Raw genomic sequence first — 17,641 nt, 5'->3', positions numbered from 1 at the left:
TTGGGAACCACTGTTATTTATTAGTCTATAGTCTATATATAGTCTAATTTTAAATAGGTTAGAAAATGAATTGACCATTTAGCTCAATTATAGTCCACATCGGTCATCTTTGCACACTTTTTCTTTTTGGGAGTTTAAAATTTTTTTTTGTAAAAATTGATTTGAATTTTATAATTTCATTTTGGCAATGTTTGTTTGGCGATGTTGACAATTGATAGGCTCTAAACAGTTAAATATTGTTAATTAAATTATGAACACCTATGAAACTAATTTCAAAAGTAGAATTTAAAAGATGCCCAAGGTACAATATTTCTAAAACAGGCTCTTTTTGTGCGATACAAGCTGAAGACTTAAATACTTTTAACAGTGTACACACCGAACAGACAGTGCACGGAACACACATTTGTTTGAACCCATATGTAAAGGACATTGAAGTTGGGCTCGTATCAAAGACACGATATGAATAGGATTTTGTTTTGGAAAGAGGTTTAAAAGTCCAGCTTCTCTTTTTATATGGGAGCGTTGGGGTTCCGGTGGAAATGCAATTAAATGTCAAACTACAGATACAGCTTTTATTTATTTAAGCTGTTATATTATCGTTTTGAAAAGGGCTGACACAAATTAAATTATTAATGTAAGTACATATATATGTATATATTTTTAAGAAACATCTAGAACTAAGGCTGAAAATATTAAATGTAAACTCGTATACTCAAATTGCCACTTGACCTCTGACAGACCTATGAATACTTTGTCATTTCGGCATTATGAATCATATTAGATTCAACACCAAATCGTTCAATTGTTATCTGGTCATCGTCGCCGACAGTGGCACTATGGTTAATGTATGTACATGTATGGGTGTAAGCGCACATGTGACCAGAGCATCAATAATGAAGAAAGAAATATAACCGTGCTAGAATCAGGGAGAGTTTTTTAAAAAGTATGTTTATTCTTATACACCGAAAAATATGTACACTTAAGCACAAAGGTTCAGACTCAAATGCAATGCCCTTTAAAATAGTTATGTTTTCTTTGTTAGGAAATAGATGCCAGATGTCTCTGAGGCACAATTGACATCTTCAAACTGAGATTATATGGTGTAAATGGTGAAATGTTTTTTCAACCAAACAGTCTCGGGTTATGATACAAGCCATCTACTAAAAATTATAATAAATTGTTTTCAAAAGCAATTTCAAAAGCATACATACATACTTACTTTCTTGAACATACTTAGTATAATACAATTGTTATAATTGTATTTTTTAGGAGCATATTTGTAACCGATTATAAAGACAATTCTATAGGGTATTTGAAATCAGCTTAAAATAAATATAAAAATATAATGTATATGTACATATGTATGTATACATATGTATAAATGTGTGTAGAAGTGTTCTTAAAAGTTATCAGTTAAATTACTGATAAGAGCATGTGAATTAAGTCTGGTGTACATACTATACAACAAATAATAATAATAATTAATAAACATACATATGTATGTATAAATAAAATGAGAAAACTTGTTTGAATGCTCAAAACATTCAGTTGCATACTATGTATACATATACCCGTACATACATATGTACATATATACATATGTATGTATATATTTAATCGACCCTTTTTTGCTGCTTTTAAAAGACAATTAATAATAAATCACCGATTAACACCTTGTTCAGGCATCGAGCCGGAAAAGAGCAAACAATGTCTCGCGAAAGCAATAACATGGCCCATGGGCATTGTTTGAATGGCCACTCTGGATGCGTTGTAATAAGAGTTACTATTTTTATAGGCAGCGGCCTATTATAGGAGCAAACAACACAAACATTTTCGTCAATGTGTTGATGCTATTGTCGTTGTTGTTTCCATTGCCACTTTGCATTAACGCTTCATGTAAATACATATATACATACATACATCTGTACATGGAAACGCGCACACAAATGCACTTACCTACCCACACATACATAGATCCACAAGTGTGGAGCACACTGTTAATGGGAATGGCCTATCCAGGGCGCCAACAGACGCAACAGCAATATCACCGAACAGTGACAAAATCCACACATTGGTCATGGTACAAAGAAGCTTTAATGTACAAGTATGGCACTGCGCTCGTCCGACAGGTTGAGTTCTCTTCGTGTGATGTCACAGGCATAGCCATAATGTTTTGTGTGCGAGTTTTGTGTAGCTAGACTGTTTAATTTCTTTGATTTAACGCAAGATATTAGGTTTCATATGCACTCTAACTATTTGAATAGGCGAGCGCAAATGGAAGCCACAGTTGCACACTTTTGTGATTATCTCACTCAATCATGCGTAGCTTATGCTAAGTTTATTATGACGTACCAGTGCAATGAGAGTAACAACGACGAAACTTTATTGCCATACTTTCTTTTTTTTACCATGTAGATAGGCATCTGTTGTTGTTTGCATTTGCGTCAACCTCATCACCTTCCCCGCCCACACCCATGCTGTGCACTTCGATACGCGTATCAGTTCAAACAGAGTGGGCGGAGGGCAAACATATGAAAAACAGATTCGTTCTCTCTCGTTAGACGATGTTGCTGTCTACATGTACATACAAACATACATATGCATGTACTATGTACATATACACTTAAAGAAGTTTAAGAAAGTAAAATTAAATCCCTTTTAAAAACTATATCCCCAACTATTACCTGCACATAAAAACAAATTCAATTAATATATTATGTACTTATTTATATATACTTGTATATGTATTTGTAATGAGCTATTACACTGTTGATAACAGGTGATATCTATGTACACATGCACATGCCGAACAACACATATAAATACACTGTTAAATTTAATTTGTGAGTTCACATAAATACATCTATGCATATACATACATGCATATACATTGTTTTCATGTGCTTACAACATTCAATGCAGAGACTGGGGGAGTAGAGTGCATCTTGATGCAGGCAAACAGCAGCAAAACGAAAAAAGCAAACAATGCGAGGGTAGATGTGTTAGTAGTAAGAACGCATTTTTGTTCATTGTCGTGTTTTTCCTTACATCCCTTTTTACCTACCTTCTTAGTTCAGGATCTCAGAAAGTATAAGAGTTAGAGTAACCAAAATTGGTATCCAGATTCTCTTAGGTCACGAGTTTGGTGTTTGTTGTTTTATTTTTGCTTTAGAATGTTTTTTGTTTAACCCTGTACATGGGACAACAATAGTATAATATACAAAAGTATAAGATCTAGATAAAGTACCCTTGTGTTCTCTCACTGTCTAACTATTATTGCTTCTCATAGCTCCTATAGTTATTGGTTTCGTCGTCGTTTGGTCGTTGGTCGTTTGATTAATTTGACCATTTCATGTGGAGGTAGTGCTTATGTGTCCTTGTTTTAGTATAGCTGTGTGTTACACATATGTATGTTTTTAATTTATTTTTTTGTATTTAAGTAATTTTAATATAACTACACATTTTTTATAATAATATAATCTTGGGGGATTGGATACATGATTTTGTCCGATTCAGACAAGTATGGCGCTCCATCCTAGTTCATTCTTTCAAATGATGAGACGTTTATAAAAATTGTCTTTATTAAATATGTACATATCATTACTGCCTGATTCAGAAATGAAAGCTACTGCCCTCGTATATATGTATGAGCTTATTGAGCCGAACGTTTGCTTTCATGCTCTTTCTCTTATAAAGCTGTGACTGCCACGTTCGTAATAAGCTTAATGCCCGCTTGTGTATAAGTGTGTATGCGCGTTTGTGTTTCGTTTAATTGTGGTTGCCGAGACCAAGAGACTGCTCGCAACATGTTGTGTTGTTGTTTTAACGGTCGTGTTGCTGTTGCTTGTTTACGAACTAGCGCCGTCAGGCAAACAGCCAGCTGGTTGTCTCTACAAGTTTTAGTTTGATTTTGTCCGCGCCAGCGTTCGGTTGTGCTTTTTGTTGGACTTTCCCAGGAAGCTGCGTTGAAGTCTAACTTAGCTTACAATCTACAGCTCTAAAAGCCAAAAATATATAGACACAACTCATAGTCAGAATAGCAACAAACACATAAAGTTGTTGTCGTTTCGGTTTTTTGCTGTTTTATTTTTGTTTTGGTAAATTTCAAATTTCTTCTTACAGTAGGGTGTGCTGTAATTTTGTCGCTTATATGCACATACATACTCGTATCTGAATAGTTTTTGTTTCTTCCAACAGCAACAGGCCAAAAAAAACAAAGAAAAAAAAACAATTTAACGAACAAAAACAAGGCGAGAAATTAGGCGATAGAAACAAACAAGAATAAAACGTAAAAGCAAAAGAATTGGCGATAAAATATAAGCTGAAATCATTGTTATTGCATGGAAAATTACGGCAGAAATTTCTGTTTCAAATCGCGCGTGTATCAAAAATAAAATTCAAAATAAAAATCAAAAGCAATGGGCATATATTTTTAGCAGCATAAACAAATTGAACGTTATTGTTGCAGAATATGCTATATATGTAGGTTTTATAATTTATACAATCTGTGTACTTATAATATATGCTGTGTTTGAAAATAAAGGCTTTTCGTTTTACTTTTTTCCGGTTTCCTCCGTCTATTCACTGTGAAAAAGCGCGCCAAATCCACGTGTTGATTCTGGCCATAATCACATAAATTGTAAGTGTGCCGTCGGGTTGGCTGTTGGGAAGATACAAAAAATATACATATGCGCATAAAAATGTATAAGAAAGCAATACAACTACATAATCGTGCAACGTTTCTATTTTAAAAACTGTTCTATAAATACATGTACATATATACATATATATATATTCCACAGTATTTTTACATTGTATTTGGCTTTTGTTTTTCAATTTTGGAGTTTTGTTTTACTGGGCTATGTATGAGAAAATTTAACTAAAGCGAACTAAAGAATACTGAACATTGGTCATTAAAACTCGAACACATGAATATATTTATATATACATATACATACATACATATGTGCGATATCGGTATTGAAAAAAGTAACAATTGTGGCACTTTATTGCCGTATCAGACAACTAAAGTGATCTGAGCCCAAGAAGAGAACAAAAGAGATAAAGACTCGATATCTGTTGTAACTGTTACATATGTCGGCTTTTATCACGAATAAATTGGCATTGACAGAGCACTCTGCAACATCACTGAGTGGTAAGTTTAGATTGAACTATTCTAGATATACATAAATTAAGTGATATTTCTAGAAATTGGATGTTCATAAAAATAATTTTAACTTATTTATTATTCTTAAGATCTCTCGTAATGCACTTTCCATACCTAGATTTGTGCGTCCGTTGGGCAAGAGTGCAACAGAATTAACAATATGATCTGTCATTTAAAAATAATTAATTCAATTGCGCTCTTTTATATGGTATTTTTTTAATGCTATTCGCAGCCGCCTGCTGTGGAATGAATTTTAAAAACCCTAATCATGCTCTTATGTAGTTTTTATACTCTTAATATTTTTCCATTCATACGAATATACAAACATATGTACATAAGTATTTGGAAATGGAAATTTATATCGAATAATTTTTAAGAATATACATACATATGTATGTGCTATCTTATTAATAATTCATTCAAAAATATCGTCGTACAGACACAGAACTAAAAAATTCGATTTGTTCACAAAAACTTAGAATAATTACAAAAATTGGGTTTGCTGACTAGTGTAATTATTCAATTTTTGTATTTACAGTTACTAAATGTTGTTTAACGAAACGTGCAGCAATTTCTCCATTCTTCTCTTTCTTACTTCTTATATTTGCCTGCATTTTATCTTTTTTTTAGCTGTATTTTTAAGCATTTATTAAGTACTTTAATGCTGCGACACATGTTTCTTTCTTTCTTACTTTTTGTTGTTATTTATTTTTGTGTTTTTGCTTATTTGTTTATATAATATTTTGCTGCACAATCACTTGAAATTTTAATCACATTTTACTGACATTCCATTTTTTTTCTTCTCATTTTCCACAAATTACGCATGGAAATAATTATTGTGGTTCGCTAAAATGTAATTGAATCTATTGAATTGATTTTCACTCCCTGCTTGTTAATTAAAAATATTTGATTAATTTTATAACGTTAAAAATGGTCCTGATTACACCCAAAATCAATCTATTTATTTTTGTACTCTGTGCCTGACAGGTAAGAGAGTATATTAGGTTTGTGGAAAGTGAAAAATGTAACAGGCAGAAGGAGGCGTGGCCTACCTCACAAAGTATATACATATATATTCTTGATCAGCATGATATAAGAGTCGACCTAGCCCTGTCTGTCCGTCCGTATGACCACCTGGATGTGAGAGACTATAAGACCTAGAGACACAGAACTTTGTACGTTTTGCCCGACTCCCCCGCTATAAGTGATTTTCCATAACTTCGGTATTTTTTAATAAAACACCTCTAGTTACTGATTATGTGCTGCATTTTATTATGATAGGTCAATTTGATATGAAGATCTATGTATTCTCTGCCCAAGCTGTTAAACCAAATAATATGTATAGTAATATTTTTTTTCTGCATATTGTTCACGCAGGAGCACGGAGTTACAGCAATTTTTCGGGAGAAGCACTGTCCACTTTATAGTAAGCTTTTTGCACTGCAAATCGAAGCAACTGCTATAAGAACTGCGAATATTTTAGATTTCAGTGAGAGACAAATTTGTGGTAAAGAAAGGGCTAAAATCATAATAAACAAGCAGCTTTAAATAGACCCACACGATTTTCAGCAAAGTGTAAAATTTAAAATTTAAGGCCTCGTAGCTATATCTAAAGATTTGTTCGCCTGTACATTTTACATTGCAGCCGAACTGTTAATAATAAAAAAAAAATTTAATAGAAATGTAATTTCAGAAGGTAAACGTGCATGTTTGCCAAAATGAGTATTAATTCTGCGAACTTGTTTGTTTTTTCCTGTTCTGTGAAAATGCATTCATAAATACTGATATTCTACATTCGGCTAAAAAATAACAGATTTATTTCATATGACAATTTTGTGTAAGCCTGATGCCCAATAGGATTTTGTTTTTTCATACAAATATGAATGCGCATTTATGGCTATGGTTTAAATACATTTTTTATTACACCTGTTCTTGTTTGTTTGAAATGAAAATGATGTGTAATCAACAAAATTCAATGCATTTCCATAACTAAATGAAAATGGTCTGTATTTGTCGCACTTTAAATCAAATAAACTATACCCTTACGTAGGAGTATGCACGATAGCTTATTTCGCTTTACTTCCTGCAGCAATCGAAGGATTTTTGAGCCCAGCCCATGAATAACTTCGCTTCGGTCTTGCCACAAGCCGTCACTGTCAGTATCTGGTAAACGAAATTTTGCATTTTGAATGAAAGAAAAACCACAAAACAACCGAATCGCACACACACACGCACACACACAATCACATGCTGTTCTGCAAGGATTTTGGAAACTTGTTGATGAAGCAGACAATTGTCTAGCGTGGGCGTTTTGACCGAAGAATGTTGGGCGAATGCTGGAAAATACTTGTAGCTCATACTGTTTTGTTCCAGATCCAAAACCACAAACGCGTTTCGTTATGTTCTCGTGTGAGTCTGCGGATAATTCACTTAAACAGGATATGAAAAGTTGTGGTTAACATAAGTTTGCGTTTGGTGGGCCTGTTGAAAGTGCATTTTGCCATTTTTATACTTTGTACCTGAAAGGTACAGGTAGGTTTGTGCAAACTGAAAAATGAAAAGATGCCGGACAGGTCCGACAAAGTAGACAAGACTAGTCGATTTAGCTCTGCCTGTCGACTATAACAGCTAAAACAGGAAATTTACTGATACACCGCCAACTTCCCGTTATAAGTGATTTATACTTGTATAGTAAGTGCATAAGTATTTCTAAATTTTGCATAACTCCTGCAATTCTTGGTATTTGTTATTCAAATTTGTCAGTTTTATCAAAATAGGCTCATTTTAAAGGAAGATAAAGCCATTCATGCATTCTCTGCCCAAGTTCTGTCAGCAGCTGTTGTTTTTGTTGCTGCTTTGGCTTAACTCTTAACTGCACACAGATATGCATATGTACCTATAACTGGGTGTAACAAACATACACGTACATACACACTAAAAAGAATAAGAACGAAGTCTTAATATGTTTTTAGCCATACAAAAAAGATATCAAACAAGGTATACACACTCGGAAATTTCTTTATTGACGTATATACATATATACTATATTCTCATGTCAATTTTACAGCACTCACTGGTTTTGTATTTTTGCCACAAGCTTTTCGGTCGTGTGGCAAGCAAATTCTTTGAGGAAATTGGCTCTTGACCTACCGCACGCAAATCTAAATTAGGCAGCGGCAACATATTTTTCTGTTCCTCTTTGTGCTGGTGTTTCTTGTTATTTGCCAGCGCTTACATGCGTTGTGTCTATGTATGTGCGTGCGTGTGTGTGTGTGTACAAATATTATTATTTTCGAGTATATAACGAGCCATTTTGTTGTTGCTTGTATGTATTATGTGTAGAAATATGTATGTATGTTTGCGTACGTTTGTGTGAATAGCTCAATGCCATATGGGACAAATTTCATTAGAATGTTTGAGTGCTCTCTACGGTTTAAATTAATGGAAAAAAACTGAAAGACAAATTTCCGGAATATGTAGATGTTAGCCGACTTTTCTTCATTCCTACGATTAAACTTTCTCAAACAAACGAATTACTTTTTTCAGATATGCAAAATGCATGGTATATTTAGCTTTATTTCTTCACACTATATCTGATATATCAGTTAAGAGAATATGTTCTGACGCTGTGGTACTTAATTCCGATATTCTGGAAACCAGTTTATTTATCAATACAATTTTGGGTACAAAAACCATTGCATGTACATTCTAAGTACAGTTGTGCTCAAAATAATAGTAGTGATATTTTTCACTACGTTCTACCGTTCGCATTTTTGTGTTTCCTTTCATTTTTAATCCTTTCTTTCTACCTATGTGATCTACAACAAGAGCACAATAAAATGACGCTTTACTTTAGCTTTTTGTGCACTTGTTGTTGTTGTTATTTGCATTTTCCACAGCTAGTCCCTATTCTACGCGCTCAAAATAATAGTAGTGCTTGCACAAACATTTCAAAAATATTAAGTGTGTCGCTCCTTAAGCTCACGAAAAGTTGCTAATAGTAAGTTCTATTATTTTTTAATAGCTTACAATAGTTTCCAATACACATTTTAGTTTGTTTTTTCTTTCTGAAATGGGTAGAGCCAAGCACTGCGCTCCTGAACGACGTGCACTCATTCAAAAATTGATATCTGAGGGAAAAACTTACAATGAAGTCCAAAATATAGTAGGTTGTCCTCCTACAATGGTGTGTAATGGTATAAAATTTATCCCAGGCCCCTAAGCACGTGGAAGACCTCGCGCTATGTCAGATAAATTGGCGACCCTTGTAGTGAGATACTTTAGGCAGAACCCATTTGCGAGCTCTACCGATATAATAGATGAATTAAATCTCCATACAAGTACACAAATAATACGGAGATGCCTACTGCAAAATAATATGGCAGCTCGGAGTCCAAGGAAAGTGCCCCTTCTCACAAAAAAACATCTGGCAAGACGAATTAAATTTGCACAAGACCACATTGATTGGCCAGTGCAGTAATGGAGAAACATTTTGTGGTCAGATGAATCGAAAATCACGCTTTATGGTGGAACTGGGTCTCATCAGTATGTTAGGCGGCCACTAAACACTGAATGGCACCCTCGATTCACCACGAAAACCGTAAAACACGGAGGAGCTCGTATTATGATATGAGCCAGTTTTTCATATTACGGCACGGGGCCTTATATTGGCTCCGGAATGTCATGGATCGCCACCTTTATGTGCATATAATGCAGAATATTATGCTGCCATATGCCATTGATGAAATGCCACTGATTTGGGTATTCCAGCGGGAAAATGATCCGAAGCACACAAGTAATGTTGCCAAACAATGGTTTCAAACTAACAGGATCAATGTACTAGAATGGCCGGCACAGTCTCCAGATCTCAACCCGATTGAGAATTTATGGTACGATGTAAAGAAGGAAGTTGCCAAGAGTAAACCAACTAATTTTGAATAGGTTTGGGGACCAGCTAGACATGCTTGGAGCTCCATTCCTTCTCAAAGATGTCACAATCCCGTGGACTCCATGCCAAAGCGATGTGCTGTAGTTTTTGCACACGATGGCTATGCTACAAAATACTAATATTATTTAGAAAGTCCTAATATGAGTAATTAAAATAATAACCGTATTATTTGGATCAGTTGGGACAAGTAAGAGGCCAACAAATGAAACACTACTATTATTTTGAGCGACCAAATTAATAAAGTTTTGGAAAAAAAATTATTTAAATTGTTATATGACCAGAATTTGTTATTATTTCTTTATAATTTACTTGTTAATATACCATACTTAACAATACAAATTATTTTAAGTTTATTAAATCACCATTTCATACATTTTTTGAACGAACTAAATTTTTATGAAAGCACTACTATTATTTTGAGCACAGCTGTATGTATGTAGGTATGTAGGTCTGTACATGCATATGATAATATACATATACTATATAATAAATCGTGAATAGGCAGAATATTATCAAAACTTTTTTGAATATACATATGCATGTACGTTTACGCACAAACATACTATACTTGTATATATGAGATAGTGAAATGACTATTGCAAAGCAATATTTTGTGCTGTGCAATGTTCAAAGCTATACATACATATGCATGTATGTATGTATGTTCATATATTCGCACACACATGAATAGTCGTCTTATTACTTGAAAACTTTTTGCCAATTAATTGGAACAACTTTCTTTGCTTTCAAAGCAGCGAAGCGCATCAGAATAAAGAACCTTAAAATAAAATTATTAGCTTTGTCTACTTTGATATCAAATAATGCTACTCAGGCTCTTTTAACTCACTCGTCACGCATACATACGTACATAAATGTACATGCATGGTAGAAAGAGACTACCAGGTAAGCCATTAACGACTGCAATTTGTTAACTCTCATTTCGCAGGTGCGTCGTTATAAGCTCTGTGACGTACAAATAATTGTTACCATTTTGGACTGTCAGTTAAGAGAAAAATATTACTAATTCTAATTAGTTAACTAATTGACAGAAGAGCCACGAAATAATCGATGTTGACAGCATCGATCTTTTTCCATTTTTGACCGAATAAAATGCAATTTTATTATAATTTTTGATGGGATCATACGTCATCAGCGTCATTTTTAATTGTTTAATTTATCTGCATTTGACTTTATACCACTAATCGATTTTCCAAAAACAATTCGATTTTTAACAAATCGATTCAGAATCGATCCTTTTACGGCTCTGATTGCAAAACTGTGGGATTTAAACGTAAAGTTAACGTAGTTAAATAATGGCAACCATTCGACCGTCATTTTGGACATGGGAGCAAAAAAGAGCATGAAATTATACGACAGTCATAGTGGAATGAATGAGCACCTACATTAACTCGCGCTCACTGCTTCGTACGTGTCTAGGAAGAGCTCATTGTGACGTCATGTTAAAGAGAACACTGATTAACGAAACTGGTCAACGGAGCATCTTTTAGTTTCTTTTTACCACGTGTGTGTGCTGACACATGCACACAGACAACTGTTGCCACTGCGGCCGGTTGCCGTCAACAATTGCTTTTTGTAGTTGTTGCTGTCATCGTCGCCCGAGCTGTTGTCAAGCACGGCCAAGTCTGTTAAGGCTCTCAAATTATGTATGTATGTACTTGTATGTGGGCAGAGGTTGTTTGATTATTAAGTATGAGTGTGTACACGCACACTGCAGGCGAAGGACTGAAAGGAGAACTTTTGATGTGCGCTCCATTGAAAAGAAAACTTCATTGAGTTGCTTCAATCAATTTCAAACCAATTTTGAGTGGGCCTGATGGATGCAGTTTTATTTATTACGACATAAGCTTTAGTCTTAACCACAAGTGTACATTTTTCTTAAACTCTCTATGCAACGCAAAACTTAAACGTTTTTTTATTATTATTATAAAAAAGTAAGCGAATTATTGCAAATTATCACCTAGTTAAAGTAATTAAGCTAATATAACAGCGAGGGCCTTTAGCTAATGAACTTATATTAATTAAATGCATTCAATTGCTTTTAGCTTAAGAGTAAGAGAGGTAATGATTTTGTTGAATTCTTTAGATTAAGTTACACAGGACAGGTACGGATGTGTCACGGATTTCATTGCCTTTCTGCTCTCGGAAACCGATTAGTGCCAACTATCCTTAGCAAAGCAATGCAATTTCTTTATTTCGGACTTCCGAGTGTTGGTAATCATCAACCTAGAAAAAATTTCACCCACATTTTCAGCATTTAACTAATTATGTTATTTTTATACATTTAAAAAAACAGAAAGATTTCATCGGTCCTACACCTTGTGCAGCGGTCAGGCTGAATGACGTTGATAGGCCTACTCTCACATATAAACACACACACAGACATTGAACGTGAATAATCACACATACGACATGTTGTGCAATATGTAGAATTTAAAATGATTTTTTATGCGAATTGCAATATTAATATAAATATTGTGTATGTATGTACTATTTTCACTGTTACAACTTTTATGGTTGTTGTTGCTTTTCAGCTACACCTCAATTTTTTGTGGTCGAATTATCCCATAGGCAGCCTTTTCTACTTAATTCCCTCTTCACGCAATGAGCCTTAAGCTCAGTGTTTTTCTCACTTGCTATAATGACGCAGGCTTAAATGTTGTGAAAAGCATTATTTACTTAATTAAAAGCTATTTGCATACCAATTAGCGCAACAATGTTGCATGCTTCACTTTTTTTTTTATTATATTAGGCTTTCTGTAAGCTTATGATAAATAAGCGGGTTTTTGCAAAATCCCTTGATTCTAGCTGAATGGAATGAAGGGATGGATGGCTGGAGCATTCAGGTTTAATCCGCATTCGCGTCACTAGCGCAAAAGTTGTAGTCAGGTGTGAAAACTTTTCTCTAATCAATTTAAAGAATACCAATAAATAGTTGGGCAAATATAATATGTGATAGGTGACTAATAAAACAGTCTACATATGAGTAGAAAAATGAATAAATAGCCGTAGAAAAAGAGGTGATAATCATTTAGCAACTACGTATGTATGTATGTATATATGTACGTACTTATACAGACATAAAGTCAAATGCATACATATGTATGTATGTAAAGTGTGCGTTGCTGTTCAAAAACAAATACAAAATGCGTACGCATGTTTGTATTTATATATACATATACAAGTATGTATATATATGTATATGGTTAATCTAATCAACTTATTATAGTTTATGAAGCACTTTTAATGCACGGCAACAGCGTGTCTGGTTTTTTGCTCAGACATACACATACATACATACACATAAACCTGTGGCAATAAAAATAAAAAGGGAGATATGAAAGCAAATAAAAGTAATATAAAATCCGCTAATAGGTTTTAAAGAGTAGATATTTAATCAAATATACCAAAATAAGGCTGAAAAGGCATACGTTTATTAATTAAATTTTGCATATCAATATGAGATCGCGATCGATCGGTCCAAAAAAAATTTATGTGCATAAAAAACACTATCTATATAAATTGCTCAAAACGTGATCAGGGAATGGCGATTTTCTACGCAGGACACCAGCAGGCAGGGAGTAAACTACATAGCAGGCAGTGGCACCGTAGCGGTTGTCGAATTGGCAGCAGCAGCAAATGTGTCCTACGGAGGCCTTTCGTGGCACGGTTCGACACTAGAAAGGTACGAGTGCCACTTTTCGTTATAAACAATAGCAGCGCGAAAAATAATTGCGCCATTGAACCTTAAGAATCATAAAAACAGACCGACTTCTTGAATATGGTAAGAAAAACTGTTTGCAGCTTATTGTTGTTAGATATGCGGAATTGAATTTAGTACCACCAACTTGCATTTCAGTACATAGCTTAGCAAGATAGTTTGGCTAACAGCTGTAGCAGAAATAAATTTGTTTAAAAGTATCAATGCTTACGGATTTTCCGAACCCACATTATGTTTAACTTCTATCGTCCAAATTTATATAAATAATTACTGAGATGGGGAAGAATTTAAATACAAAAGTAGAAACATTTTCATCATTATTATTGATTCATATTTATATCTTCCAGATGAATGGCTCTGAAAACCCAGCATATACTTTGGGAGTTTATTTAAGGTAAGTTAAATTCATTTATTCGGGTAATTTATGGAATTATTATCTGAAATTTTCACTTGGATGACTAGTTTGTTGTTTGTGCTAGTATGAACAAAGAGAATTTTAGTTACAGTAGTGCAATGGCAATTTTCAATTTCTTGACAGCTCAAAAATTATTCTGAGCATATTTGACGCCCCAATGCAGAGCATACAGTTTCAAGAAAGTGTCAAAATTGTATGGCAAGTGGCTACAGAGAAAATGAAAAGTGACATGTGTCTACCGAAAGACTTACCATAACTCAAGACATTTAGTTGTACGAGTGTCTGCAGACTGTTTGGCCTCAAACACAAACTTGCGACTAAATCAGACAGATGGCCAATTAACAGGCTCAAATATATTATATATTCACCAGTTGTATATAGATATTTTTGAAAGCTCGCGTATTTATATTTGTATCTTCTTATGCTTAAATAAACTTTTATTAGTTACTGCCTGATAATTAAATTATTTTAATTCGTTTAAAAACTGCCAATTTGAATTTCAGTAGTACGAGTATATCAAATGAGCCAAAAGCGATTTCTATTACATTCTAATTAAGTCACGCGTTTTATTCCATAGCATTGCATAGCTATTTGGGTGGCACAGCTGTTTGTCAATTAAATGTAGTTTAAATTGTGTAAATTAATTGCTAACTAAAGCCGAAAATAAAATAAAACCTGCCTCTGTTTCGGCGTAGATTAAATACACTATAGCAATACCTTTGTCTGATCGAAACGTCCAATATGAGTAAACACAAGTAACAAAAGTTACCGATCTGTGTTAGTGTTAAATGCTTGTTTTTGGTACATTGTTGAATATTGTTTTGATAAGCTGTTGATTAGTTAGAGAAATTTGCAGGCTGCTCCTAGATGTTGGTAAACCAATTTTCATTAATGATTCGAACAAACAATATCACAACAAATTTAATATCGAAGTAATAATTAATATTTTTCACAAATGCAAATAAACTTTGGAAAAAGGTAAAATATCAAATTAAAAACTTTAAAAAATTCAAAAAAAAAAAAAATTCAAATAATATACACGTGTGCTTATCCAAAATAAAAATAAAAGAAAAAATAATTAAAAATAGTAACAATATATAGTTTGAATATATATTCAGTAACGAAATAATAAACAACAAAAAAATGCCCTGGTTGTTTTCTCAATGAGTGTTGTTGCCAGATTTCAGGGTATGGGTAAGTGGGTGAGAAAGGACAATAGCTGTCAACAATCGCCCCTGAAAATATGGGTTAAATAAACAAAGTCTAGTACAGACCAGCAGTGTGCAAATAATTGTTAATGGGCGCTCAAGCCTGAGTCTCACCAAATATTTTGGCTACGTTTTCGTCATCGGTGGTTACAACAAACAACAAATTTTACAAATCGCATAAAAGCATCCAATATCAATAATTTGCATTAGTGTGTGTAATCAACAAGTGGATTTCACCATATTTCTTAGGATTGAAATGAGGTCTTTTAATTTCCACATTCTATCCTATACATACTATACTTTTGTTTATGGTGGGTTTTTTTTTAACAAAGTTCACCAATATTTGATTTCAGACTCCAAAAAGGTGGTATACAAATGTTTCTCTATACGAGTATATCAGAAATGTTACCCTTTTGTAGGTAAAATAGTTTTTAAATTAGAACGGACGTTAAAATACAGAATCAAAATTGCAATGAAACACTCAATTATTTGTTTACTTATGTGTCTGTTTATTCAAATTTAAAAGACAGTGTGGTATTAAGTATTCCCCACCACTTCCGAGATTTTCCCTATCTACATTATTCTGTGTTTATCTTGACTGCAATATTTGGCGGAACTCTAAGCAACGCAATAGATAAGCTATTTTTAAGCGTCTTGTTTTTGTGATATTTTCGGTGTGTCGAGTGAATTGAAAAGATTTAGTTAAATAAGCATTTTATTTTAAATTCAATTTGATTTGAAATCAATTTAATTACGCTTGAATTTTATTTGTTTACTCAATCGTTTTAATTCCCAAAATGCATCCACGTGCCATCCTCCTTTTACGCCGCATTCTGCACCTCATAGATGAGGCGTGCGATTAGTTCACAATAGGCCTGTTGCCGCAATTTGGTAACATGGGTGACTTCTGAAATACTCATGTGATGTTCCGTTTTGCCCTCTGAGTCCAGGGCGGTGGAGGTGATTATGCTGAAAGCAAATACCTTTATATTGCAGTGGCGGGCCGTAATCACTTCGTGCACCGTCGACATGCCGACTGCGTCGGTGCCGAATAACTGTAGAACGTTTTGCTCGGCCACGGTCTCGTAGAAAGGGCCGCCCAGGCATGAGTAAATGCCCACATGTACATGGTCCTCCAGGCCCAGAGTATTGCTGATCCCCAAGGCTTTTTCAATCAAGGTCGGATCGTAGGCATCCACCAGCACGGGAAAGCGGGTACCAAAGCGTTTCTCGTTGGGCCCATGCAGTGGGGAAACACCCGTTAGTAAATATGCCAGATTTATATGATCCCGCAACAGCATAATGTCACCGACTCCGTACTGCGGACTATAATGTACTCTATTTTAGATGCTATACTTTATTTTAAATATATTTAGCATACTTGGTTGCGCTGGCCGCATTCGTGCTAAACAGATACTCGACACCACAGAGCTTCATGACACGTACAGGCATTACGCTTTTAGCCATTGTGTAGCCCTCGTAGAGCTGAAATCGTCCTTGTATAGCCATAACTGTAGCACCTCTTAGAGTACCCACGAATACTTTGCCCGGATGATCTTCATCTGGCTCTACGAAATGGGGTATGTCTGCGAATGGAAAGACCATCGGGTTCTCCAGCATCTCAGCTAGTGCGTTAAGACCCGATCCACATATTATGCCAAACTTCGGACGAGTTTCCGAGTTCTTTGTAATGAAATCGGCGGCTTCCTGACAAGCCTCATAGCTATAGAGTAGGCTTTGTGGTGTTGGTACAATTAATTTCGGAGGCGCGTCATCATCTACTGTCTTTCTAAGCTTGGAAACTCGTTTATTTGTGCAACAGCCGGGTGAACACATTGTCGAACAATACACAATTACTCGTTTTGTCCGAATGGAGCCCCGCTGGTGCACAATAAGTGAAGAGGAATATTCGTTGATGTTAGAAATCACATAATAGATTAACTTGAATTTGACACAATATTCAAATTTATCATTTCGTCAAATATTGTGAAGACCATTGAGCTAAATACACACTAAACATTATGAATTGATTATTGATTTGCACCCCCCTCGCTACGGCCATGTCTTTGTCTGTGACTTACTTCTTCGCTAGCTTATCCCTATGTCTCCGAATATATGACTTATAGTGTCCAACCTGTAGAATTTCTAGTTTTGATAATCAATA

General features: G+C 34.6%; 2 protein-coding genes across 3 annotated transcripts in view; one reads left to right on the top strand and one right to left on the bottom strand.

Moving 5' to 3' along the window:
- The first annotated feature begins 3,959 nt into the window (after positions 1-3,959).
- Positions 3,960-17,641, top strand: part of LOC115625582 (sestrin homolog) — a 34,101-nt gene continuing 20,419 nt past the window's right edge. For both annotated transcript variants that reach the window (XM_030520699.1, XM_030520689.1), the window contains exons 1-3: positions 3,960-4,097; positions 4,803-5,155; positions 14,202-14,248. The gene's annotated coding sequence lies outside the window, so the exon portion shown is untranslated. The remainder of the gene's footprint in view (positions 4,098-4,802; positions 5,156-14,201; positions 14,249-17,641) is intronic.
- On the bottom strand, positions 16,213-17,390 carry LOC115625591 (purine nucleoside phosphorylase 1). Its single transcript, XM_030520710.1, has 2 exons — positions 16,859-17,390; positions 16,213-16,803 (listed from the first exon to the last, which is right to left on the bottom strand). Exons 1-2 carry the CDS (start codon positions 17,311-17,313, stop codon positions 16,299-16,301), a joined length of 960 nt encoding a protein of 319 aa, XP_030376570.1. The 5' UTR covers positions 17,314-17,390; the 3' UTR covers positions 16,213-16,298.

Source organism: Scaptodrosophila lebanonensis, unplaced genomic scaffold, assembly GCF_003285725.1.
Source record: "Scaptodrosophila lebanonensis strain 11010-0011.00,11010-0021.00 unplaced genomic scaffold, SlebRS2 tig00000001-arrow-pilon, whole genome shotgun sequence".
NCBI lineage: Eukaryota > Metazoa > Arthropoda > Insecta > Diptera > Drosophilidae > Scaptodrosophila > Scaptodrosophila lebanonensis.
This window is presented reverse-complemented; position numbering and strand designations above follow the sequence as displayed.

What these genes read in the sequence shown, in the direction of transcription:
- LOC115625591 (XM_030520710.1), bottom strand. Translation starts at nt 17,313, where the DNA reads ATGTGTTCACCCGGCTGTTGCACAAATAAACGAGTTTCCAAGCTTAGA. An exon ending in AATGCGGCCAGCGCAACCAA is followed by an intron (nt 16,804 to 16,858) that starts GTATGCTAAATA and finishes AGTACATTATAG; the next exon opens with TCCGCAGTACGGAGTCGGTG.